Genomic DNA, 25,611 nt, shown 5'->3' with positions numbered 1-25,611 from the left:
TAGAATAGATAGATTTTTTTTGAAGGAGACCTCTGCTTTCTCACCCCCAGTGGTGCAGGCAGTAGAGTTCTCTGATCACTGTATGCTATCTGTGGTCCTGAATGCTTCAGACGCCCCTCAGAGGGGCAAGGGCATCTGGAGATTGAATTCGACTCTACTCAAGGAAAGAACATGTTAGACAATCCTTTGAGGAATTCTTTCAGGCACAGGTGACCATCCTGGACTTTTGTAGCAGCAAGGCTGAGTGGTGGGAGCTGACCAAAAAGAGGATTGCTGGATTCTTCAGGGGCCTAGCCAATAGAAAACAGTTTAATAAATACATGACCTACCAACGTTTACGGAGGAAGCTGGATAATCTTGTCTCGAGAGGAGGAGATCCTGGGGCAATCTCCGAAGTGAAACTCCTTCTCAGGAAGTGTCAATATGACCGGCATGCCTCTTTGGTTCTGGAGAGGGACTATGGGAAGTACCACTCGCCTGACCCTTACCAGAACTGCAAACAAGGTGTAGCTGTTAAAACGGTCTTTGGCCTTAAGGACAGTACAGGTTCCTTGACAAAGTCCAGGTCAGGGATTCTGGAGGTCGTAAGGTCCTTTTATGCTGACCTTCTTGGGAAGAAAGAGCTTGACCGTGACAAGATGGAAAGCTTTTTGGACTCTACTCCAGGTCTAAATGATGAAGATGTCCCATTGATGAATTTGACAGAGGAGATCACAGTTGAAGAGGTGATGAGGGCAATCGAACAGCTTGCCATCAAAAAGTCACCTGGACCGGATGGCTTGACGGCTGAGTTTTACAAAGCTTTTAAGCCTATTCTGGTCCCACATTTGGTAGAGGTTTTTAACAGTTGCCTTGCTGAGGGGATACTTCCCCCTTCCATGAGGCACTCAGCTGTGATTCTTCTTCCAAAGGGTAAAGATCCTTCGATGATTGAGAATTGGCGCCCCATCAGCCTTCTTAATGTCGATAGAAAGATACTGGCAAAGATCATTTTCTGGCGCCTATCGTCAGTAGCAGAGTCTTTGCTTTCTCGCCATCAGCACTGTTCGGTCCAGGGTAGGTGCACCTTCACAGCAGTTTTAGCTGTCCGGGAGGCCTTGGAGCGATGCAGGGCTGCAGGCTGGGGAAAGTATTTGCTGAAATTGGATCAGGCAAAAGCTTTTGATCGTGTTAACCATGAGTACCTGTGGTTGCTCCTTAGTAAGTACGGTCTGCCGGGTGGTTTTGTCGATTGGTTAAAAGTCTTGTATAAGGGGGCAGAAAGCTTTCCTCTTGTTAATGGTTGGGTTGGGCAGTCCTTTGTGGTTGGCTCCGGGGTGCGCCAGGGTTGTCCCCTGAGTCCCCTGCTCTATGTGTTTGCAATCGACCCCTTCATCAGGAGGCTAGAGAGCAGCATGTTGTGTGGGGTGCCAGTGGGGCTCCCGGGTGAGCCACCTTTGAGGGTTGTTGCCTATGCGGACGATGTGTCGGTGATTGTCACTGGGGCGGATGAAGCAGAGGAGGTGGTCTCTCTGACATCACGGTATTCAGGGATCTGGCCTGGTTGTGCTTCCATGGGAGGCTCTATGTTAGGGGCAATTTGAAATTCCGCAGTGGGGTGGATCGTAGCTGTCCTCGGGAGGAGTGTGCAGGTGAGGAGGAGATTATGGACCATTTCATGCTTCATTGCCCTTTTAACATAGAGGTGTACAAACAGGTGGGGCGGGCCCTCTGTGTTCCCTTCCTCTCCAGGCTGGGTTATGCTGAGTGGGTGTATGGAGCATTCAATACTGGTGGGGTTTTTTGTTTAGATACACTTTTTCTAGTTGGCCTAGTAGTCTGTTATTTCACTTGGAACGCACGGTGTCAGGTCTGCATTCGGCGTAAAATCCTTCCTGTTCAGGTGGTGGTGTATGACATTTTGCATGAGGTGGAGAAGATTTGGGTGCTCGAGAGAGACAAGCGGAGTCAGGGGGCTTGGTTGAAGGCGTGGAGGGGTTTCAAGCCTCCCTGACTGCCAGGAGTCTCTTTCCCGGGTGTGGCTGTCTGTCTCTTATCACCCTAGATTATTATTTTTTTTTAGATTAATTTTTGATAAATGGCTGCGTACATAGGTGATGGGTTGTGCCTCTTAGGCTCTCTCTGCTGCTTTATGTAAATAATTTTGGTAGTGGATTATGTATATATTGTATATATTCTGAACATGGATGTGTATTCCTTGGATTTCTGTTGAAGTTTTGTACTATGGTTTTGTTTTTTACTTTTGTATAAAATTGGTTGCTTGATTCTTTTTAATAAAAGATCAATAGTGCCCCACCCATCATTGGAGCACAGGTGTGTCAGGAGGAAGGTGTCTCTCTGAAGCTTTTGCAGGTGATCCGTGTGAGAGGGGAGTGGTGGGGAAATCTCTCCCAGCCCTCCTGGCCCCTATCTGGGGAAGCCATGGAGGCCAGCGGGGTCTCTCCTGCTGGAAGCTCTCAGCCATCTCCTGGGCCATCAGGTAACATGCCTGCCCCTGTACAAACCATGGCTGGGGATCTCTCTACCCCTGGTGAGGATGAAGGTTCTGGGGCCATCCGGGAGCGAGTGGTGGCCAGGATTAAGGTCCAGAATAAGGAGAGAGACAAGCTCTACAAGCTCAGAGCAGAGCTGAAGCGCTTGAGAAGGCAGCGTGAGGGCTTGCATAGCCAGAGAGGTGGGTCCATGGATCCGGAGATCCAACTGGCCAAGGTCCGGGTTGAACACCAGGAAACCATTGTGTCCATGATGGAAGGCAGAGATGGGCCCTTCAAAGAAAAATTCTGCAATGACAGAAGGTTTGCCAGGATGACAAAACTGGAGGTGGAGGAGGAGACCCCCAGTTCAGACCCCCTGCCCCCTCAGGGAGAGATAAGCAGCCCCATGCCTTCCCAGGACTCAGGAGGCATGCTCAGGGCCATCCAGGCAATGGAGTCTCCTATACAGGAAGATCAGTTGGTGTTTCATGAGGAGGACATTACTGATAATGTGCCTGACAAGGTAAGGCCTGTCAAGCCCCATGTGGTGCATAAAACTGTTTTTGTGAACCCTGTTACTGATACAGACAATGTGCCCAGTGACAATCAGGCTGCTAATCCCATTTGTAGCAGTGCTGTGCCTGCTGATGCTGCAGTACAGCAAAGTTTGCATTTAAAAAATGACATTCCTGCAGATGAACTGCAACTTTCAGCAGAGCCAATTAACCCCCCTTTATCTGAGTCTAAAGCTGTTTGCCCCAAACCTGCTGAAGACTCTACAGCACAGCTTCAGGAGACAGCTGGTATTGCAGCAGAAACTGTGATTATTCCTGATGGGAATGTGAATGTTTGTGTGACTGATAAAAATCATCCCAGTACCAGTGTGATGCACAATGGTCCCAGTACAAGTGTGATAGACAGTCCTACCAACTCTGTTCAAGCAGTGAATAATAATAGTACTGTACAGACTACTGTAACTTCAGTGTGGGGCCTTGGCCCTGATAAACCTACATTTGCTCAGGTGGTACGCTCTGCTCCTGGTAACTCCGCCCCAAGCGGGTTTTCCCCCTGCAGCCTACCACTTTGGGCACCCCGGGATCTGGTCTTGGGTCTCTGGCTTCTGCTGGGGGTCCGAGAAGAAATGTGGTAATTCTCAAATGGGAAGGTGGTGCAATCCCTCCAGCACGGCGTGCAGTGGTGGATTTGATTTTAGAGATGGGTTTTGGGCAAATGACCTGTATGCTCTAATACATGTAGTTGGGACACGGGATTATACCATTAGTTTCACCAGGCCAGAGGGTCTTGACCTGTTTTGGGAGCGATATGAGGCTCGGTGCAGGTCAAGACCTGAATGGGAAGGTCTGGCCCCAGTTGTGGTTTTGCAAAGGTCAACGGTGAAAAAGATAACCATCATACTCACCAATGAGAGTGTTCCTGCTCGGGACCTAGAGGTCTGGTTAAGGAACTATGGTGAAGTTTTGACTAAGCCCAGCAAAATCCTTGATGAGCGTAACATCTGGACTGGGGGTTGGTCAGTAACAGTCAGGTTGGCCAGGGATGGGAATGTTGTCCGTCACCTGCCCTCCTCAGCTTTTATAGGGAGGGATAGGATGACTATTTTCTACCCTGGTCAGCCGAAGCTGTGTCACCGCTGTGGAGAAAAGGGGCATTTGAGCTCTTCCTGTTCAGCCTTGATGTGTTCAGTGTGTCGGGGTCAGGGTCATATGGCTAAGGACTGCACTGAGATGATCAGGTGAAACCTGTGCCTGCGCCTTGGCCACCCCTACAGCAGGTGTCCTGAAGCCTGGCACAATATGGAGAAGGAGGTAATTGATGACATGTCAAGGCTGGACAGGATGGAGGGTGAGGCCCCTGGTGTACCATCCTCCTCTGCGGTGACTGACTCCCCTGGTCCTGCTCAGGATCCCTCCCCAGTTCCTGTGGCCACCCCTCCTGTGTCTGTAAGTATTCCTTCTGTATCTGTCTCTGTGTCCCACCAGCCTACTGTACCCTCTCCTCCTCATGTGTCAGAACCTTCCAAGTCTGTGCCCCCCGAGTCAGTTACCCCCCAGGAGTCTACCCCTCCTAAGTCTGATTCAAAGGGAGCACCCCCCCCACCAGGAGTGGTAGTGGGTACTAAAAAGGTTGCTTCTTCCTCTGTAAAGAAGTCTTGTGGAAAGACTTCACAGAAAAAAGTAAGAGATGAGGGCATCTCTGAAGCTGACCTGCAGTACCTGGAGGAGAGAAGGAAGGTTGGGAAGCGGAAGAAGCAGGTGGTGAGGACGGAACAGGCTCCAGTGCCTGTCTCCAACCGTTATAGGTCCTCTAATTGGGATATCTCCTCATCTGGAGCTTCTTCGGAGCGAAGTTCTGATTCCGAAATGGAGTTTGAGGCGGCCTCAAGAAAGAGAGAGGCTTCTGGTGATGAGCAGCAGAGGGGAGCTAAGAAGCAATCCACCCAATAACCCAAATGGCGGTTCCCCCTCCGTTAAAAGTGGTGACAATAAATGTCGCCAGCATTAAGTCAGTAAGAGCTCGTTCTATGGCCTTCTTTTTGTTCAGCCAATTAGATGCTGACATTTTATTTTTGCAAGAGACTAGGCTCACCTCCTTGGCAGATATTCACATGGCCAAGAGAGAGTGGAGGTATGGTCCATCTTACTGGTCTCTTGCGGCCGAGCCTTACGGCGGTGTGGCGGTGTTGTTTAAACCCGGCATGGTAACTGTCCGGCGGGTTATTGAGGTGGAGATTGGGAGATGTATGGTCTTAGACGTCCTTGTGGGAGGGCAGGACCTGCGCCTAATTAATGTTTATGGGCCACACACAAAGTGGGACAGGAAATGCCTTTTTACAAGGATCAAGCCATTTCTTTTTACATCCCGGCAAGTGGTCTTTGGAGGTGACTTTAATACAGTAACTAGGCCCAAGGACAGGAAGGACTTCAAGGACAGGCTGGGATATGATAGCGTTTTTTTAAATAGTATGGTTAGGGATGCTGGTCTTGTGGATGTGCACATTAAGCACCTCCCGGATGACACTGGCTTCACCTTTCATCGAGGTAATAGTCAGAGTAGAATAGATAGGTTTTTTTTTAAGGAGACCTCTGCTTTCTCGCTCCCAGTGGTGCAGGCAGTAGAGTTCTATGATCACTGTATGCTATCTGTGGTCCTGAATGCTTCAGACGCCCCTCAGAGGAGTAAGGGCATCTGGAGATTGAATTCGACTCTACTCAAGGAAGAACATGTTAGACAATCCTTTGAGGAATTCTTTCAGGCACAGGTGACCATTCTGGACTTTTGTAGCAGCAAGGCTGAGTGGTGGGAGCTGACCAAAAAGAGGATTGCTGGATTCTTTAGGGGCCTAGCCAACAGAAAGCAGTTTAATAAATACATGACCTACCAACGTTTATGGAGGAAGCTGGATATTCTTGTCTCGAGAGGAGGAGATCCTGGGGCAATCTCTGAAGTGAAACTCCTTCTCAAGAAGTGTCAATATGACCGGCATGCCTCTTTGGTTCTAGAGAGGGACTATGGGAAGTACCACTCGCCTGACCCTTACCAGAACTGCAAACAAGATGTAGCTGTTAAAACGGTCGTTGGCCTTAAGGACAGTACAGGTTCCTTGACAAAGTCCAGGTCAGGGATTCTGGAGGTCGTGAGGTCCTTTTATGCTGACCTTCTTGGGAGGAAAGAGCTTGACCGTGACAAGATGGAAAGCTTTTTGGACTCTACTCCAGATCTAAATGATGAAGATGTCCCATTGATGAATTTGACTGAGGAGATCACAGTTGAAGAGGTGATGAGGGCAATTGAACAGCTTGCCATCAAAAAGTCACCTGGACCGGATGGCTTGACGGCTGAGTTTTACAAAGCTTTTAAGTCTATTCTGGCCCCACATTTGGTAGAGGTTTTTAACAGTTGCCTTGCTGAGGGGGTACTTCCCCCTTCCATGAGGCACTCAGCTGTGATTCTTCTTTCAAAGGGTAAAGATCCTTCGATGGTTGAGAATTGGCGCCCCATCAGCCTTCTTAATGTCGATAGAAAGATACTGGCAAAGATATTTTTCTGGCGCCTATCGTCAGTAGCAGAGTCTTTGCTTTCTCGCCATCAGCACTGTTCGGTCCAGAGTAGGTGCACCTTCACAGCAGTTTTAGCTGTCCGGGAGGCCTTGGAGCGGTGCGGGGCTGCAGGCTGGGGAAAGTATTTGCTGACATTGGATCAGGCAAAAGCTTTTGATCGTGTTAACCATGAGTACCTGTGGTTGCTCCTTAGTAAGTACGGTCTGCCGGGTGGTTTTGTCGATTGGTTAAAAGTCTTGTATAGGGGGGCAGAAAGCTTTCCTCTTGTTAATGGTTGGGTTGGGCAGTCCTTTGAGGTTGGCTCCGGGGTACGCCAGGGTTGTCCCCTGAGTCCCCTGCTCTATGTGTTTGCAATCGACCCCTTCATCAGGAGACTAGAGAGCAGCATGTTGTGTGGGGTGCCAGTGGGGCTCCCGGGTGAGCCGCCTTTGAGGGTTGTTGCCTATGCGGACGATGTGTCCGTGATTGTCACTGGGGTGGATGAAGCAGAGGAGGTGGTCTCTCTGACATCACGGTATTCTGAAGCATCAGGCTCCAAGATCAATCAGGAAAAGAGTGAAGTTTTCTGGATGGGAAAGGAAGGTGAGGGTTTTGATCTCCCGGACACCTTTCCAGTGCCCCAGGAAAGAATTAAGATTCTAGGCTTTGAATTTGGACCCGGCGATTATGGCCTCAAAAACTGGGAAGGCAGACTGGAAATTGCCAATGCTAAGGTGGTCAGCTGGAAGAGATGGAAGTTATCTATGAGGGAAAGGGTTGATCTGATTAAGACTTACCTGATTCCGATCTTCTTGTATGTCAGCTTTGTCTGCATCTTGCCAGTGTCTCTCTATGCTAGGGTCAGTAGTGTGTTCTTCCAGATGTTGTGGGGGAACAGACTGAACCCCATCAAGAGGAATGTCACCTATCTATCCAGGAAGAAGGGTGGCTTAGGTATGGTCAACCCAGTTCTTTTCTTTTCACTGCTTTTTCTCAAGTTTAATATTGGTAATATGCTTGCAGTGGAACCTCCTGGATGGGCAGGCATATTTAGATCTTGGTTTAGGCCTTTTCTACGACTTTGGGAAGAAGGTGGCCAAGTGAAGAATCTCAGGGGTCATCGTGGTCAGCTACCAGCCTATGTCGCTCCGTGCCTGAAGTTACTACGGCAATGGCGATTGTCGGCTGAAGATCTCAGATCGGTTCCGAGAAAAGTCCTTATGAGTCGAGTCTTGAGCGAAGTCTTTCATGACCCACTGGCCTTAAGGGATTGCCCAGGCCCAGTTTTGAGGGCAGGGTTAAGACTTATTAATTTGGACAGAGTACCCCCTAAATTTAGGGATCTGGCCTGGTTGTGCTTCCATGGGAGGCTCTATGTTAGGGGCAATTTGAAATTCCGCAGTGGGATGGATCGTAGCTGTCCTCGGGAGGAGTGTGCAGGTGAGGAGGAGACTATGGACCATTTTCTGCTTCATTGCCCTTTTAACATAGAGGTGTACAAACAGGTGGGGCGGGCCCTCGGTGTTCCTTTCCTCTCCAGGCTGGGTTATGCTGAGTGGGTGTATGGAGCATTCAATACCGGTGGTGTTTTTTGTTTGGATACACTTTTTTTAGTTAGCCTAGTAGTCCGTTATTTCACTTGGAATGCACGGTGTCAGGTCTGCATTCGGCGTAAAATCCTTCCTGTTCAGGTGGTGGTGTATGACATTCTGCATGAGGTGGAGAAGATTCGGGTGCTCGAGAGAGAAAAGCGGAGTCAGGGGGCTTGGTTGAAGGCGTGGAGGGGTTTCAAGCCTCCCTGACTGCCAGGAGTCTCTTTCCCGGGTGTGGCTGTCTGTCTCTTATCACCCTAGATTATTTTTTGGATTAATTTTTGATAAATGGCTGCGTACATAGGTGATGGGTTGTGCCTCTTAGGCCTTCTCTGCTGCTTTATGTAAATAATTTTGGTAGTGGATTATGTATATATTGTATATATTCTGAACATGGATGTGTATTCCTTGGATTTCTGTTGAAGTTTTGTACTATGGTTTTGTTTTTTACTTTTGTATAAAATTGGTTGCTTGATTCTTTTCAATAAAAGATCAATAGTGTTCCATCATTGGTATCAGTGGGAGAAATATTGCCCCATCATTGGTGTCAGTGGGCAGAAGGGTGCCCATCATTGGTATCAGTGGGAAGAATAGTGTTGCATCATTGGTATCAGTGGGAGAAATAGTGCTCCATTGTTGGTGTCAGTGGCAAGAACTATGCCCCTGATTGTTGGTGTCAGAAGGAGAAATAGTGCCTCAAGGGCCGGATAAAGGCAAGCAAAGGACCACATCTGGCCCCCGGGATACTATTTGGAGACCTCTGGTGAAGAAGATGTTGACATTGCATCATACCCATTTGGATCAGCATTTGGAAGTGGGATATAAACTCCAAATAAGTACACATATATTTTCATTTTTTTAGAGTACATTGGTTACCCGCTGACTTACTGAAAAGTGAGACATTATACCTAAGCCCCCATTCACACCGGTGAAATTTGTCATGCAACTTGACAGTTCAAAATCGCATGAGAAGTCGCAGCTTATTGCTGGCAATGGAACCATCCAAATAGCCATGACTCATGTTGCGGCGACATTGAAAAAGGTTCCTGCAGGACTTTTTTCCTGATTTCACTGCGACTTGCATTAAATTTGGTTAAATGAAGTCGCAAGGCACAGTGAAATTGGCAGTGTAAATCGCACTGATATGCGACTTTGAACTCTCACTGAGGTAGTGCCATTTCAATGCTGCACCAGTGTGAATGGGGTCTTAAAGTAGTTGCATTGAAGTTTTGTGCTATAAGAGCAGGTTGTATGCAAGTGAATAATGGATCAATGATCGCATGAAGCAGTTCAGCAATCCAGGTAAACAGTTTTGATTAAGCTAGTCAGTGAAGATGTTTAAAAGTGTGTTTATAACAAAATAAAGTGAAACAAATTGTAGAAGATACTATATATACCTGGGTATAATGGCCAATAACTTTGCCTTTTGCTACTGCTCCTTTTCCATATTCAAAGTCATTCTTTTCATCCCACCAGCCTAGCAAAACCTTAAGCCAGCTGACCAGTCTGCTAGAAAAGTAAAGGTTCTCTCCACATCCCCAATCTGAAAGAAAAAGTTATTCATATATCTTTTGTTTATTACATTAGTATCCACCATGCCCCAGCAGCTTAGGTATCACACAAGTCCATCATTCTCAGATACTTTCTACATGGCCCCCAGAAGATTCCTTCTAGCAGGTATTCAGGTGTATGTTACATAGTTACATAGTAGGTGAGGTTGAAAAAAGACACAAGTCCATCAAGTCCAACCTATGTGTCTGATTATATGTCAGTATTACCTTGTACATACCTGTAGGTTGTGGTCATTCAGGTGCTTATCTAATAGTCTCTTGAAACTATCTATGCTCTCCACTGAGACCACCGCCTGTGGAAGAGAATTCCACATTCTTGCCGCTTTTATGCCCCGTACACATGGTCGGACATTGATCGGACATTCCGACAACAAAATCCTAGGATTTTTTCCGACGGATGTTGGCTCAAACTTGTCTTGCATACACACGGTCACACAAAGTTGTCGGAAAATCTGATCATTCTGAACGCGGTGACGTAAAACACGTACGTCGGGACTATAAACGGGGCAGTAGCCAATAGCTTTCATCTCTTTATTTATTCTGAGCATGCGTGGCACCTTGTGCGTCGGATTTGTGTACACACGATCGGAAATTCCGACAATGGATTTTGTTGTCGGAAAATTTTATAACCTGCTCTCAAACTTTTTTGTGTCAGAAAATCCGATGGAAAATGTGTGATGGAGCCTACACACGGTCGGAATTTCCGACAACAAGGTCCTATCACACATTTTCCCTTGGAAAATCCGACCGTGTGTAGGGGGCATTACAGTAAAGAACCCTCTACATAGTTTAAGGTTAAACCTCTTTTCTTCTAATTTTAATGAGTCTTGTTAAACTCCCGTCCACATTAAAGTTTTATCCCTATTGTACGGTCACCAGTATGGTATTTGTAAATTGAAATCATATCCCCTCTCAAGCGTCTCTTCTCCAGAGAGAATAAGTTCAGTGCTTGCAACCTTTCCTCATAACTAATATCCTCCAGACTCTTTATTAGCTTTGTTGCCTGTCACGGAACGTCCCACACTCCACTTGGGTGTTTCCGTCAGTATACCACTTCCTCCTAGTCTGGATACAGATATCAGATATTCCAAATGCTCCCAAGCACAAAACAAGGCGACACTTGTTTCACTGCTAACATGGACTGACTCTTTATTTGAGATCTCACACAAATATATACAGCAGGATGACTAAAAGCTAACCTAATTAACATGAGCTATCTAATCCTTTATACAGCCTAGGTGACTGAGACATGACCCTTTGCCCAGACTTGTGGTCACCGAGCTTCACACAGTAACAGAGTTAATTCACACAAACAACAATGGGTGAAAAGACTCTTAGAGCCACACTAGACTTATTTACAATAAACACATTATAGCAGACAACAGACAGGTACCTGGAATTGATGACATTAGCATTTAACAGTAGGAGTCCCAACGGTATGAATCAGTCACTATTCTAATATGGTATATAAAGGGTTCCCAGAGTCTGTGTGTCTTGGGGGGACATGGAGCTGAATCCAAAGTAACACCAACCCCAGGGTCCCCAGGCATACAGCTCACAGAGAGCACCATTCCCCCAAATGTCAGGGCCCATAATCGGTGGGCAAGAGGCTTGTGTTCAGTCCCCTCCAATAGCCTCTGTCCCGGGTGAGTCTGTCACATTGCCCTTCTTTGTACTCGCTCCTTTTCCAGTACATCCTTCCTGAGGACTGATGCCCCGAACTGCACAGCATACTCTAGGTGCGGCCAGACCAGAGTCTTGTAGAGCGGGAGAATTATCGTTTTATCTCTTAATCCCCTTTTTAATGCAATATTCTGTTTGCTTTGTTAGCAGAAGCTTGGCATTGCATGGCATTGCTGAGCCTATCATCTACTAGGACCCCCAGGTCCTTTTCCATCCTTGATTCCCACAGAGGTTCTCCCCCCAGTGTATAGATTGCATTCATATTTTTGCCACCCAAATGCATTATTTTACATTTTTCTACATTGAACCTCATTTGCCATGTAGTTACCACCCCATTAATTTGTTCAGATCTTTTTGCAAGGTTTCCACGTCATCCTGTGTAGAAGTTATTGCCCTGCTTAGCTTAGTATTGTCCGCAAATACAGAGATTGAACAGTTTACCCTATCCTCCAGGTTGTTTATAAACAAATTAAACAGGATTGGTCAGATCAGCACAGAACCCTGGGGACCCCACTTCCCACCCCTGACCATTCCGAGTACTCCCCATTTATAATCACCCTCTGAACTCGCCCTTGAAGTCAGTTTTCAATCCATGTACTCACCCTATGGTCCATGCCAACGGACCTTATTTTGTACAGTAAACGTTTATGGGGGACTGTGTCAAATGCTTTTGCAAAATCCAGATACACCACGTCTACGGGCCTTCCTTTTCTAGATGGCAACTCACCTCCTCATAGAAGGTTAATAGATTGGTTTGGCAAGAATGGGTGTGTCTGAACATTTTCTTTATTATACACAGTGATGAGCTGAAAAACAGTAATAAAATTGCGCTTGCTCTAAAATATAAGCTGCTAACACAGCAACAAGAAAAATTGCTAAATGAACCAATAAAAAACAAACAAAAAGTGTAGCGCTAAATGAAAATACACCCTTAGTGTATAAATGTGAAAAATAATGAATAATATATGATTGTTCAATATTTTCAATAAAGGCAAAAGTCCATCCAAAACAATATAAATGTCATTCAGTGAACTGATAATAAACAATAAGGACCTCAAAGGTCACCGCTGGTGAAGAAGTGTGCACAATGCCGTCAACAACGTGTAATTCTGTACAAATAATTATGTAAAAAAATCTATTAAAGAATTCCTTTCACAGCTGGTTGCTATTATGTCCATAATATGTACATATTAGATCTTATTGGATGGTGAATATAGAAATTGATTCCATACACCGCACCACAGTGTCCTCACAAGAAACGTGCAGTACCCACTCCCAGTAAAGATGGAGGCTTACCGGAGGGTTTGAACCCAGATCAGCATATACTGTCGGGGTCAAACCAGCTTGTATTGCACACCGGCAATGGGAGGGAGACCTTGGCAACCTGGAGATGGAAAAGTCCCAGGGGGCTTCATGGAAGGGTCTTCTCCAAAAATAGCGTTAACTATCCCAACGTATGGCTTTCCTGGAGAAACTCCCTCCAGTGCTGCTCAGATAATCAAACCTAGGCAATTAAACACATGCAGGGAAATTCATGAAGAATTTAACATTCCATCCTCAGAGCAGCCGAGCTCACTCCCCAGTGTTGCAACCGTCACTGAGGACTGGTGCCCCGAACTGCACAGCATACAGTGATGAGCTGATTTTAGGAAATCCAACCCACTGAAGGTTTGATAGTGTATACCAACCTTTCTCAACCTCTTTAATATGGAGGAACTCTTGAAATAACTTTCCGGTCTCAGGAATCCCTTGCAAATAATTACTCTATCTACAGCTTACAGCACATTCGTGCCATGGTCACTGGGAAGGATGCTTCTTACATTTGTGGTCATTGGAAAGAATCCCCCTTACAAAGAGATCAGTGCTGTCAGTGGTTAGTTACCTAAGAGGCAGAAATTGCTCATTGTTCAAGGAACCCCTCTGGAGGAAGCCTAGGGTTTCAACCCTGGTTAAGAAAGGCTGGTGTAGGCTGTAGAGCAGTGTTTACTGCTCTGTGTAGAGCAGTGAGCAATGTTTTGGAACTACATTTCCCATGAATCTCAACTACACTGCAGAATGCATGAACATCATGGGAAATGTAGTTCAAAAACATCAGGGGTGCCAAGGTTCGCCATCACTGCTGTAGAGGGATTCGCTCACCTGGGAGGATATTTATAATCTGGAATAAAATGAGCTAGTAAAGGGGTCCATTGAACGCCTTACTACATATTTTAGGAGCCCATACCCTTCTGCACAAACCCCAATGCCCTCTGCAACAAAAACAAAGCAGGATCTCATTAGATTCTGCACATTCATGGAGTGCCAAGAGGTCCAAAGGATTTGCGCAATTCCCAGTGCGGATTGTCTATTTTGCAGAGCCAGTCAGCAATCCGTAATGAACATTAGGGATGAGCTTCGAGTTCGAGTCGAACAATTTGGGGTGTTCGCGACAAATTCGAAAGCTGTGGAACACCCTTTAAAAGTCTATGGGAGAAATCAAAAGTGCTAATTTTAAAGGCTTATATGCATGGTATTGTCATAAAAAGTGTTTGGGGACCTGGGTCCTGCCCCAGGGGACATGGATCAATGCAAAAAAAGTTTTAAAAACGGTCGTTTTTTTCAGGAGCAGTGATTTTATTAATGCTTAAAGTGAAACAGTCAAAGTGTAATATTCCTTTAAATTTCGTACCTGGGTGGTGTCTATAGTATGCCTGTAAAGGGGCGCATGTTTCCCGTGTTTAGAACAGTCTGACAGCAAAATGACATTTCAAAGGAAAAAAAGTCATTTAAAAGTACTCGCGGCTATATGAATTGTCAGTCCGACAATACACATAAAAGTTCATTGATAAAAACGGCATGGGATTTCCCCACAGGGGAACCTGAACCAAAATTTTTTTTAAAAATGGCGTGGGGGTCCCCCTAAATTCCATACCAGGTCCTTCAGGTCTGGTATGGATATTAAGGGGAACCCCGTACCAAAATTAAAAAAAAAAAGGCGTGGGGGTCCCCCTCAAAATCCATACCAGACCCTTCAGGTCTGGTATGGATTTTAAGGGGAACCCCGTGCCAAATTTTTTTTTAAAAATGGCGTGGGGTCCCCCCAAAAAATCCATACCAGACCCAGCACGCAACCTGGCAGGCTGCAAGAAAAGAGGGGGGATGAGAGAGCGCCCCTCCTCCTGAACCGTACCAGGCCACATGCCCTCAACATTGGAAGGGTGCTTTGAGGTAGCCCCCAAAGCACCTTCTCCCCATGTTGATGAGGACAAGGGCCTCATCCCCACAACCCTTGCCTGGTGGTTGTGGGGGTCTGTGGGCGGGGGCTTATCGGAATCTGGAAGCCCCCTTTAACAAGGGGACCCCCGGATCCCCCCGTGTGAAATGGTAAGGGGGTACAAAAGTGCCCCTCCCATTTCACAAAAAAGTGTCAAAAATGTTAAAAATGACAAGAGACAGTTTTTGACAATTCCTTTATTTAAATGCTTATTTCCATCTTCTTTCGTCTATCTTCTTTCTTCTATCTTCTTTCTTCTATCTTCTATCTTCCTTTGGTTTCTTCCTCCATCTTCTTCTTCCTCCCATCCTCTGCTTCTTGCTCCGGTGTTCTCATCTGGCATCTTCCTCCGTGACGTCTTCTTCCCTTCTTGGTTCTCGGGCTGCTCCGCATCCATGATAGGAGGCTCCCGCCGTGTGATGCTTCTCATCTTCTGACGGTTCTTAAATAACGGAGGGCGGGGCCACCCCGTGACCCCGCCCCCTCTGAGGCATGGGGACTTCCCCGAGGCTTTCCCCGTGACGTCAGAGGGGATGCCATTCTTTTTTAAATTTTGGCTCAGGGTTCCTCTTAAAATCCATACCAGACCTGAAGGGTCTGGTATGGATTTTGAGGGGGACCCCCACGCCTTTTCTTTTTTTTAATCTTGTCGCGGGGTTCCCCTTAATATCCATACCAGACCTGAAGGGCCTGGTATGGAATTTAGGGGGACCCCCACACCATTTATTAAAACATTTTGGTTCGGGGTTCCCCTGTGGGGAAATCCCATGGCATTTTTATCAATGAACTTTTATGTGTATTGTCGGACCGACAATTCATATAGCCGCGAGTATTTTAAATGACTTTTTTCCTTTGAAATGTCATTTTGCTGTCAGACTGTTCTAAACATGGGAAACATGCGCCCCTTTACAGGCATACTATAAACACCCCCCAGGTACGAAATTTAACCACTTGCCGACCGCCTAACACAGATATACTGCGGCAGAATGGCACGGGCAGGCAAAGTCACGTACCTGGTACGTGATCTGCCTCCCGCGGGCTGGGGGCGCATCGCGCCCCCCCCCAGTGCCCGAGGCGGTCGGCATCAGTGGGGAAGCATTACAGGCTGAGGGGGAGGCCACTCATTCGTGGCCACCCACTCGTGATCGCTCCCCACGAATGAAATTCTTCCTCTGCTGCTGTAATGTAAACAGCGGCAGAGGAAGTGATGTCATCTCTCCTCGAACCGGTCTTTTTCATTCTGGCGCCGAGGAGAGAAGACATCAATGTGAGTTGCACCAACACTACACATACAGTAGAATACGCAGGCACACTTTTCACCCCCCAGTCACCCCCGATCACCCCCCTGTACCCCCTGTCACAGTGACACAAATAGCAGTTTTTTTTTGCATTGGCGTCAGTTTGTGACAGTTATAAGTGTTAGGGCAGTTAGGGTTAGCCCCCTTTAGGTCTTGGGTACCCCCTTTAGGTCTAGGGTACCCCCCTAACCCCCCTAATAAAGGTTAACCCCGTGATCACCCCCCGTCGCCAGTGTCACTAAGCGATCGTTTTTCTGATCGCTGTATTAGTGACACAGGTGACTCTAGTTAGGGAGGTAAGTATATAGGTTCGCCGTCAGCGTTTTATAGCGACAGGGACCCCCATATACTACCTACTAAAGGTTTTAACCCCCTGATTGCCCCCTAGTTAGCCCTTTCACCAGTGATCACCGTATAACTGTTACGGGTGACGCTGGTTAGTTAGATTGTTTATTATAGTTTATTATAGTTTTAGGGCACCCGCCGTTTATTACCTAATAAAGGTTTAACCCCCTAATTGCCCGGCGTTGATATAAGTTACGTTTTTAGGGTCAGATAAGGTCTGCGTCGCCCCAGGCAGTGTCAGTTTAGCGCCAGTACCGCTAACACCCACGCACGCAGAATACACCTCCCTTAGTGCTATAGTATCTGAACGGATCGATATCTGATCCGATCAGATCTATTCTAGCGTCCCCAGCAGTTTAGGGTTCCCAAAAATACAGTGTTAGCGGGATCAGCCCAGATACCTGCTAGTACCTGCGTTTTGCCCCTCGGCCCAGCCCACTCAAGTGCAGTATCGATTGATCACTGACACTTACAAAACACTAAGCACACATAACTGCAGCGTTCGCAGAGTCAGGCCTGATCCCTGCGATCGCTAACAGTTTTTTGGTAGCGTTTTGAATCAGTCGCTTACAGTCAGGAGCTTTTTTGCCTGTGAGTCTCACTAGTGTACCCCTAAATTTAGAGCCCAAAATGGCAAATCGAAGGTACACTAGTGAAGAGGCCTACATGTTTCTGAGCATGACAGATAGTGAAGAGGAAGTCACTCATCTGTCAGATTCAGGCTCAGAATACGATCCTGTAGACGACAGCGGCTCCATGACAGATAGCTCTGATGGTGGAGTTGTGGTCCCCTGCCAAGGTCAGGCGTACCAGACCCCAGTCTTCTTCTTCTGTCCTTGAAGTGCAAGAACCGCAGGGCTCTCGTATGGAGCAGAGCAGTACTAGCTATTCCTTCTGGTGAACTAGCAAGCACCAGCGGCCTAGTACACCCTGGTCGTACATCCAGCACTGCAGTGTCATGTGGTGACGTGGCGAGTCCCATAAGTGCAGTTCAAGCTGGCGAGGTGGCAAGCACAAGTAATGTCCCGCTGCCATCAAGAAGACGAACACAGGCCCGTCGTGCCCATAGTGCCCTTCCTGCTGCATTCGCCAATCCGAATTGGGTACCCACCACTTCTGCAGCACTCGTACTTCCCCCATTCACTGGCCAACCCGGAATTCAGGTGGAAACAGTTGATTTTACGCCACTTGATTTTTATTCACTGTTTTTCACCGAAGATCTCTATAGATTTATTGTGGACCAAAACATTTATACGCTGGTCAACACATCGCCACTATTCCCCAGTCCTCCCTTGCCAGAGATTGGAGACCAATTACGGTCTCCGAATTTAAGCTCTTTCTGGGCCTTTCCCTCAACATGGGCATAACTAAAAGAGTGAGTTGCGGTCATATTGGTCCACTGACCCAATTCACCATATGCCCTTGTTCTCTGCCTCCATGACCAGGGCACGATACGAGCAGATTTTGCGGTTCATGCACTTCAACAACAATGAACTCTGTCGTCCTCATGGAGACCCTGAATACGATCGGCTCTACAAAATTCGGCCCCTCGTAAACCACTTCAACCAACGTTTTGCAGACTTGTTTACTCCCCATCAAGTTGTCTGCGTTGATGAGTCCCTGATTAAATTTTCTGGCCGCTTGTCATTCAAACAGTACCTTCCCAGCAAGCGTGCCAGATACGGGGTCAAGATGTATAATCTCTGTGACAGGGCCACAGGCTATACATGTAGTTTTATGGTTTACGAGGGCAAAGATAGTCACGTAGAGCCAACAAACTGCCCTGACTACATAGGAAGTGCTGGCAAGATAGTGTGGGACTTGGTGTCACCCTTATTCGGAAAGGGGTACCACTTGTACGTGGACAATTATTACATGAGCGTGCCACTTTTTAGTCACCTTTTTGATCATCAGATTGGAGCATGTGGCATCGTGCGACCTAATCGCCGGGGCTTTCCCCAGCGGCTTGTAGATTCCCGTCTTAGGTTGGGGGAGAGAGCCTGCTTGCAGTGTAATAATTTGCTCGCTATGAAGTGGAGGGACAATAAGAATGTTTTCGTTCTTATCTCCCTTCATGCAGGCATGACGGTCCAAGTTACTACGGCGACTGGTGTTGTGGAGAAACCCCTCTGTGTCCACGAATATAATCAAAATATGGGAGGGGTGGACCTCAACGACCAGTTGTTGGCGCCGTACCAAGTTGCCCGTAAGGCCAGACGCTGGTACAAATAAGTGTCTGTTTATTTATTTCAATTGGCTTTGCTGAACGCTTATGTGCTATACAGAGCTTCAGGACGGACTGGATCCTTCCTTAAATTCCAGGAAGAGATCGTCAGAGCCCTTCTGTTTCCAGACGGTGCTCCACCTCACCTTTCCCAACCAAATGCAGTAAGCCGGCTGCATGAGAGGCATTTTCTTTATGTCCTCCCGAGTACCCCTACCCAACGTGCCCCCCAAAAAAGATGTCGTGTCTGCAGCAAGCAAGGATTTAGGCGTGACACCCGGTATTATTGTCCCTTCTGTCCTGACAATCCTGGTCTTTGCATTGGTGAATGTTTTGAACGCTACCATACACTAGTTGAGTATTAGCGTAGGGTACAGCACTGCACAGACTAGGACACACTTTCACAGGGTCTCCCAAGATGCCGTCGCATTTTGAGAGACCCAAACCTGGTACCAGTTACAAAAGTTAAAGTTACAAAAAAAAGTGTAAAAAAAAAAAAAACACAAAAAAAATATAAAATAATAAAAACCAAAAATAGTTGTAGTTTTATTGTTCTCTCTCTCTATTCTCTCTCTATTGTTCTTCTCTTTTTTACTGTATTCTATTCTGCAATGTTTTACTGTTGTTATGTTTTTATCATGTTTGGTAACCATTTTTTTGTTTTCAAGTACGCCATTCAGCTGCAGAGCGGATTTATTTATCTTGACAGCAACAGCGTTTGCTCCCACGATACATAAAGCCGTGACTCCAGCGCTGTCGGAGGTGATTTCACCACCACAGTTACATACTTCAGCATATATGCCGAAGCGTGGGGGCAGCAGTGGGTGGAGGAGCAATTTGCACCTGCCTTTTGCGGGAGGATGCCCCCATGTTTCGGCATATATATATTTTAGGCACAGGTTGCGTTTAAATGTTTTATTTTTTACTATTTTTTTTTTTTGTATTTGCTTTGCAGGTATGGTAAGTCTTACTGTTATACTGTAATGTTACTTTGTTTTATTGTTAACCATCATTTGCTTAGCAGGTACGCCATTCAGCTGCAGAGCGGATTTATTTATCTTGACAGCAACAGCGTTGGCTCCCACGATACATAAAGCCGTGACTCCAGCGCTGTCGGAGGTGATTTCACCACCACAGTTACATACTTCAGCATAACGTGGGGGCAGCAGTGGGTGGAGGAGCGATTTGCTCCTACCTTTTGCGGGAGGATGCCCCCATGCTTCGGCATATATAAACGGTGAGGGTATGCCCATCATTAGAAGTGGGTGGATGAAGGGAGGTATTCTAATGGTGGGCATACCCACCGATCAATATCTTTTTTTCATTCAGCCCACAGGCTGCATGAAAAAAAAAGTTTACAATATATGCCCAACAAGGACCAGCAACGTACTGGTATGTTGCTGGACGTTGAGTGGTTATACCAGAATGATGCCTGCAGGTTTAGGTATCATGTTGGTATCATTCTTTTCAGCCAGCGGTCGGCTTTCATGTAAAAGTAATCCTAGCAGCTAATTAGCCTCTAGACTGCTTTTACAAGCAGTGGGAGGGAATGCCCCCCCCCCCACCATCTTCCATGGTTTTCTCTGGCTCTCCTGTCCCAACAGGGAACCCGAGAATGCAGCCGGTGATTTGGCCAGCTAACCATAGAGCTGATCAGAGACCAGAATGGCTCCAATCATCTCTATGGCCTAAGAAACCGGAAGCTACGAGCATTTCATGACTTAGATTTCACCGAATGTAAACAGCGCCATTGGGAAATTGGGAAAGCATTTTATCACACCAATCTTGGTGTGGTCAGATGCTTTAAGGGCAGAGGAGAGATCTAGGTTCTAATAGACCCCAATTTTTTCAAAAAAGAGTACCTGTCACTACCTATTGCTATCATAGGGGATATTTACATTCCCTGAGATAACAATAAAAATGATTAAAAAAAAAAAATGAACGGAACAGTTTAAAAATAAGATAAAAAAGCAAAAAAATAATAAAGAAAAAAAAAAGCACCCCGTCTCCCCCTGCTCTCATGCAAAGGCAAACGCAAGCGCGTCGGTCTGGCGTCAAATGTAAACAGCAATTGCACCATGCATGTGAGGTATCACCGCGAAGGTCAGATCGAGGGCAGTAATTTTAGCAGTAGACCTCCTCTGGAAATCTAAAGTGGTAACCTGTAAAGGCTTTTAAAGGCTTTTAAAAATGTATTTAGTTTGTCGCCACTGCACGTTTGTACGCAATTTTAAAGCATGTCATGTTTGGTATCCATGTACTCGACCTAAGATCATCTTTTTTATTTCATCAAACATTTGGGCAATATAATGTGTTTTAGTGCATTAAAATTTAAAAAAGTGTGTTTTTTCCCCAAAAAATGCATTTGAAAAATCGCTGTGCAAATACTGTGTGAAAAGAAAAAAATGAAACACCCACCATTTTAATCTGTAGGGCATTTGCTTTAAAAAAATATATAATGTTTGGGGGTTCAATTTTCTTGCAAAAAAAAATAATTTTTTCATGTAAACAAAAAGTGTCCGATAGGGCTTTGTCTTCAAGTGGTTAGAAGAGTGGGTGATGTGTGACATAAGCTTCTAAATGTTGTGCATAAAATGCCAGGACAGTTCAAACCCCCCCCAAATGACCCCATTTTGGAAAGTAGACACCCCAAGCTATTTGCTGAGAGGTATGTCGAGTCCATGGCATATTTTATATTGTAACACAAGTTGCGGGAAAAAGACAATTTTTTTTTTTTTTTTTTTTTTTTTGCACAAAGTTGTCACTAAATGATATATTGCTCAAACATGCCACGGAAATATGTGAAATTACACCCCAAAATACATTCTGTTGCTTCTCCTGAGTATGGGGATACCACATGTGTGAGACTTTTTGGGAGCCTAGCCGCGTACGGGGCCCCGATTGTGTTCTGACAGAGGGTTTGGCCGCCTTCTGTCAGACAGGGCCGAATGTAACATGGTTTCTGTTAAACCGGGTGATACTGATATTTGGCTTGTGCGTACCAGGCTTACGTGCGGGAGCAAGTAGAGAAGATTTTTATTTTTACTGGAGTTCAGCTATAAAGAAAAGACAATGAAAATAGGTATAGGTTGCTAAAAATTGGCCAGTATCCAGTAGTTTGATGGCATAGTTTGTGAGCTTCTATTTATTGCAACACTGCACTGCAATATTTTAAAAACATTTATTTTTATTTTTTTAATGGTGGATATACTGTAGGTATGGAAGGTTTTATATGCCAGTTCATTATCTGCTTGGTATGCTGAAACTATTGCTAGAGGTGGGTGAATGTGTAGTGCTTTTGGTGCACACTAATTACTGTACTGCAATGCAGTGGCAAGCTGTATACAAAGGATAACTCCAACATCTGTTCATATGGAAAAAAAATCCTGTGAAGGACAATCAGGTCTATGAACAAAGGAAGGTAGACAGGGACATGTTTATTAATTATAGACATTTGTAGAGCACAAACATTCTTTACATACACATCATTCCCAGCTTTCAAGTTGCTTACCTCACATGCACACATACAGTACTAGGACCAATTTATCTACCACCATTTCTTTTGAAGGTACCAACACAAGGACAGGGAGAACATGCAAACTTCATGCTTATAGTGTACTGACTCAGAGTTGAACCTGGAGCCCCAGTGCTACAAGGCAAATGTGCTAATAACTAAGCCACTATTCTGCTGCAACTGCTGGGAGCCCATCCTTTTACAGTGAGGGGTTGGCCTGTCCATTCCTTAATATTATCTGACTGGAGACAAAGGCAATGCATTGCATTGTGGGTATGGGTGTAAATTTAAATAAACTCAAAATTTTGTTGAACTGCAAAACTGAGAGATGGTGGTTTGAAACCATGGTGGCTCTGAACCCAAACTTAATTTCCAATGGTTACTTACCAATAGTTCTCCGAAACTCTGGTTTGCTATGGCCAGTAGGACATGCTCTAGCCCAACCCATTGCATTCTCTGCTGCTTTTGGATGCCATTTCTTAGAAAACAAAGACAAATATTAAAGGTTAATTTATGACCTGCTGTTTCAGACCTTGAAGTGCAGCCCTGAAAATTGTATATAATTACTGACTCATTGCATTATGTTTTTACAGCACAGGGTACATTATTGTTAAAATGCTGTTCATACAGACAAGGGTGGAACAACAATTTTCATATTTTATACTGCAATTGGTAATTCTACCTAGGTGTGTGATGTGATGCAATTTCATGTCTCTGTGCTCCTCTTGTTTCCCATTAATACAAAAAGAGCTCAGCCATATGTCCAGAGACATCTTGACTGGTAGAAGTCATATTCTCCAAGAACAACCTCAGCCCCTCTGACACACCTGGTTGAGTTGAAAGTTAATGCAAGCACTTATAGGAATACAAGTGTGGATACCTTTACTGTGAATTAGTATCAGGAATTAGACACAAGACCATTTAGTGGTAAATTATCTCAATGTATAATTATGGGTGGTTCGAGCATAAATGAGCATAGAGAAGGTAGGTTCAGTGTGCTAGACAGTATAATGCCAAAGTAACTTAGAATAGAGTTCTGACCAAGCTCTGGGTTCACTTGGAAAGCCATATGAACGCCATTGATCTCTCAGATCTTCCATGGACCACACTTACAATTCGTAGGGGTTCACACCCCCTCTGTGACCTCACCCGTCAAATTATCCATATTTGGGATCGCTTAATCTCTAGCGGTAACATATCTAATCCTTAGGGGCCTATGACCCCCTTATTTGGGACCCCAGCCTTCCCACCGGCTATGCATGTGACAAGCTTTGGACCTTGGCGAAAAGAAGACCATAGGAGGCTTTCCCAGGCTCTCCGAACAGACCCAACTCTAATTCCAGATACCCCCCCCCGAATTGCTTTCTCGATACCCTATGCAATGGCTTCAGAAACAACAACTGACTTCCTATATCCGAATCTTCCCATCAATACCAGATATTCTAGCTGAACCAACAGGATTCGAGGATATGCTCCTCCAAACCGATCCTTTGTATCACAGCTTTATTCCCTCTTGCTGAATGCTCTTCACCTTGAATCCCCACCATACATGAAGGCTTGGGAAAAAGATCTCCAACATTCCATCTCCCCCATTGACTGGCGAGAGAGCTCTCTTATCCATGCTCCCGGGCACACTCAAGTCCATTAAAAAAGATGTATTATGCCATTTCTTGGCCTCTGCTAGAATGGTGATTCCAAGATATTGGAAGTCAAGAACTGTACCTTCCCTGGGGGAGTGCACTATTGAGGTGGACTGCATTAGAGACCTTGAACATCTGTTGGCTGAGGAATCTAATAAAGACAATCAGTTCTCTCTTACTTGGACTTCGTGGTCCATGTTCCGCTACTCATCGGACTTCATCTCCTGGGAAGAGGGCAACCTAGACAGTACCACCTCATGACCATGCTGGAGCGACTCCTGTTCCTAACCTTTCTGCTTTCCCTAATTTCCCCCTAATCCTTCTCCTCTTCGTATAAATGTACTCCTCAGAATCAGATGCAAAATACGACCCCCACAAGCAAATCCTCTACAACATAACAGGTTTCTGGAATAAGTTTGATTGTAGTAACACATGAAGTTTACATGTAATCCCCTCCCGTACGGGGTGAGGGCTCTTTGGTTATCCTTGTTTTGTCTCAACATGTTGTTTAAAATAATGTTTTTTCCTTGTTATCTGCACACATAACGAACTTGGTACAATACTACATTATGTATCCTTCGAATACACTGGATTTATTGTCATCTCCTACTACTATTATTAATGATGTTTATGTGGAATACATTTCCTTGTAGGTTTCTTTAAAAAAAATAAGATTGAACTAGAATAGAGTTCTGTACCACTTGACTGGAATCAACACATGAATCAGCAAAGTCTGCAATACACACTGCATATAAGCATTACCTGCAATGTGAATAATAATACCATAACTAGGTTAGAGTTCACTCTAGGAGAATGGCTGGGATATGGTGCAATGTCCTCTGAGCGGTACCTCTTAACATAAGCAATAGGTGAAAGTCTCTGGGTAACAGCCATAAAGGGATAGTGAATAACCACTTCCCGACCAGCTGCTGCAGTTTTATTGCGGCAGAATGACACGGGTGGGCGAAATGACGTAGCTGTACGGCGGCTGCGACGATCAAATTTGTTTCAGAACTGATTTCTGGCCTGGACCTGCTGATCGTTCCTGATGAATTAAATGCTTCCCCTGTCTGTAAGTGTAAACACAGACAGGGGAAGTGATGTCATCTCCTTCTCTGGAATTCTTTTCCGTTCCAGATAGTGGAGAGAGGACATCCACACGTGAGTTGCACCAACACTACACTGACACAGTACACATAGGCACACATTTCACCCCCCGATCACCCCCGATCGCCTCCCCAGTTAACCCCTTCACTCCTTGTCACTGTGTCACCCAGTGCAGTGTTCATATTTTTCTTTGATCACTGTACTGGTGTCATTTGGACACTAATCAGCATTAGGGCAGTTAGTGGTAGGCCCAGGTAGCTTTAGGGACCCCCCTAAACCCCCCTAATAAAGGTTTAACCCCTTGATCACCCCCTGTCACTAGTGATCACCGTACTAGTGTCACGGGTGACGCTGGTTAGTTAGTTATTTTTTTAAAGCGTCAGGGCACCCGCCGAACATTAACTAATAAAAAGGTTTAACCCCCTGATCACCCGGCAGATGATATCAGTTAGGTTTTAGCGTCAATTAGGGTCTGCGTCGCCTCGGGCAGCGTCAGATTAGGGTCAGTAGCGCTAACACCCACGCACGCACCATACACCTCCCTTAGTAGTATAGTGTCTGAACGGATCGATATCTTTGATCTGATCAGAACTATTTTAGCGTTCCCCATAGTTTAGGGTTCCCAAAAACGCAGCGTTAGCGGGATCAGCCCAGATACCTGCTAGTACCTGCATTTAGCCCCTCCGCCCAGCCCACTCCAGTGTAGTATCCATCGATCACTGTCACTTACAAAACACTAAACATATAACTGCAGCATTTGCAGAGTCAGGCCTGATCCCTGCGAACGCTAACAGTTTTTTTTATTAGCATTTGAAGCAGTCACTGACAGTCAGGTGCTCATTTTTCCTGTGA

At 45.7% G+C, this 25,611-nt stretch overlaps 1 protein-coding gene across 1 annotated transcript in view; it reads right to left on the bottom strand.

Moving 5' to 3' along the window:
* Window positions 1-25,611, bottom strand: part of LOC141139237 (cysteine-rich secretory protein 2-like) — a 121,750-nt gene that overhangs the window by 48,954 nt on the left and 47,185 nt on the right. Inside the window, exons 4-5 of the mRNA XM_073625174.1 lie at window positions 22,400-22,490; window positions 9,522-9,667 (exon numbers count right to left, since the gene is read on the bottom strand). Coding sequence (XP_073481275.1) covers window positions 9,522-9,667; window positions 22,400-22,490 — 237 coding nt within the window. The remainder of the gene's footprint in view (window positions 1-9,521; window positions 9,668-22,399; window positions 22,491-25,611) is intronic.

This window comes from Aquarana catesbeiana, linkage group LG04 (assembly GCF_042186555.1).
Source record: "Aquarana catesbeiana isolate 2022-GZ linkage group LG04, ASM4218655v1, whole genome shotgun sequence".
NCBI lineage: Eukaryota > Metazoa > Chordata > Amphibia > Anura > Ranidae > Aquarana > Aquarana catesbeiana.
The sequence above is the reverse complement of the archived record's forward strand: the minus strand, read 5'-3'. Positions and strand labels throughout refer to the sequence as shown.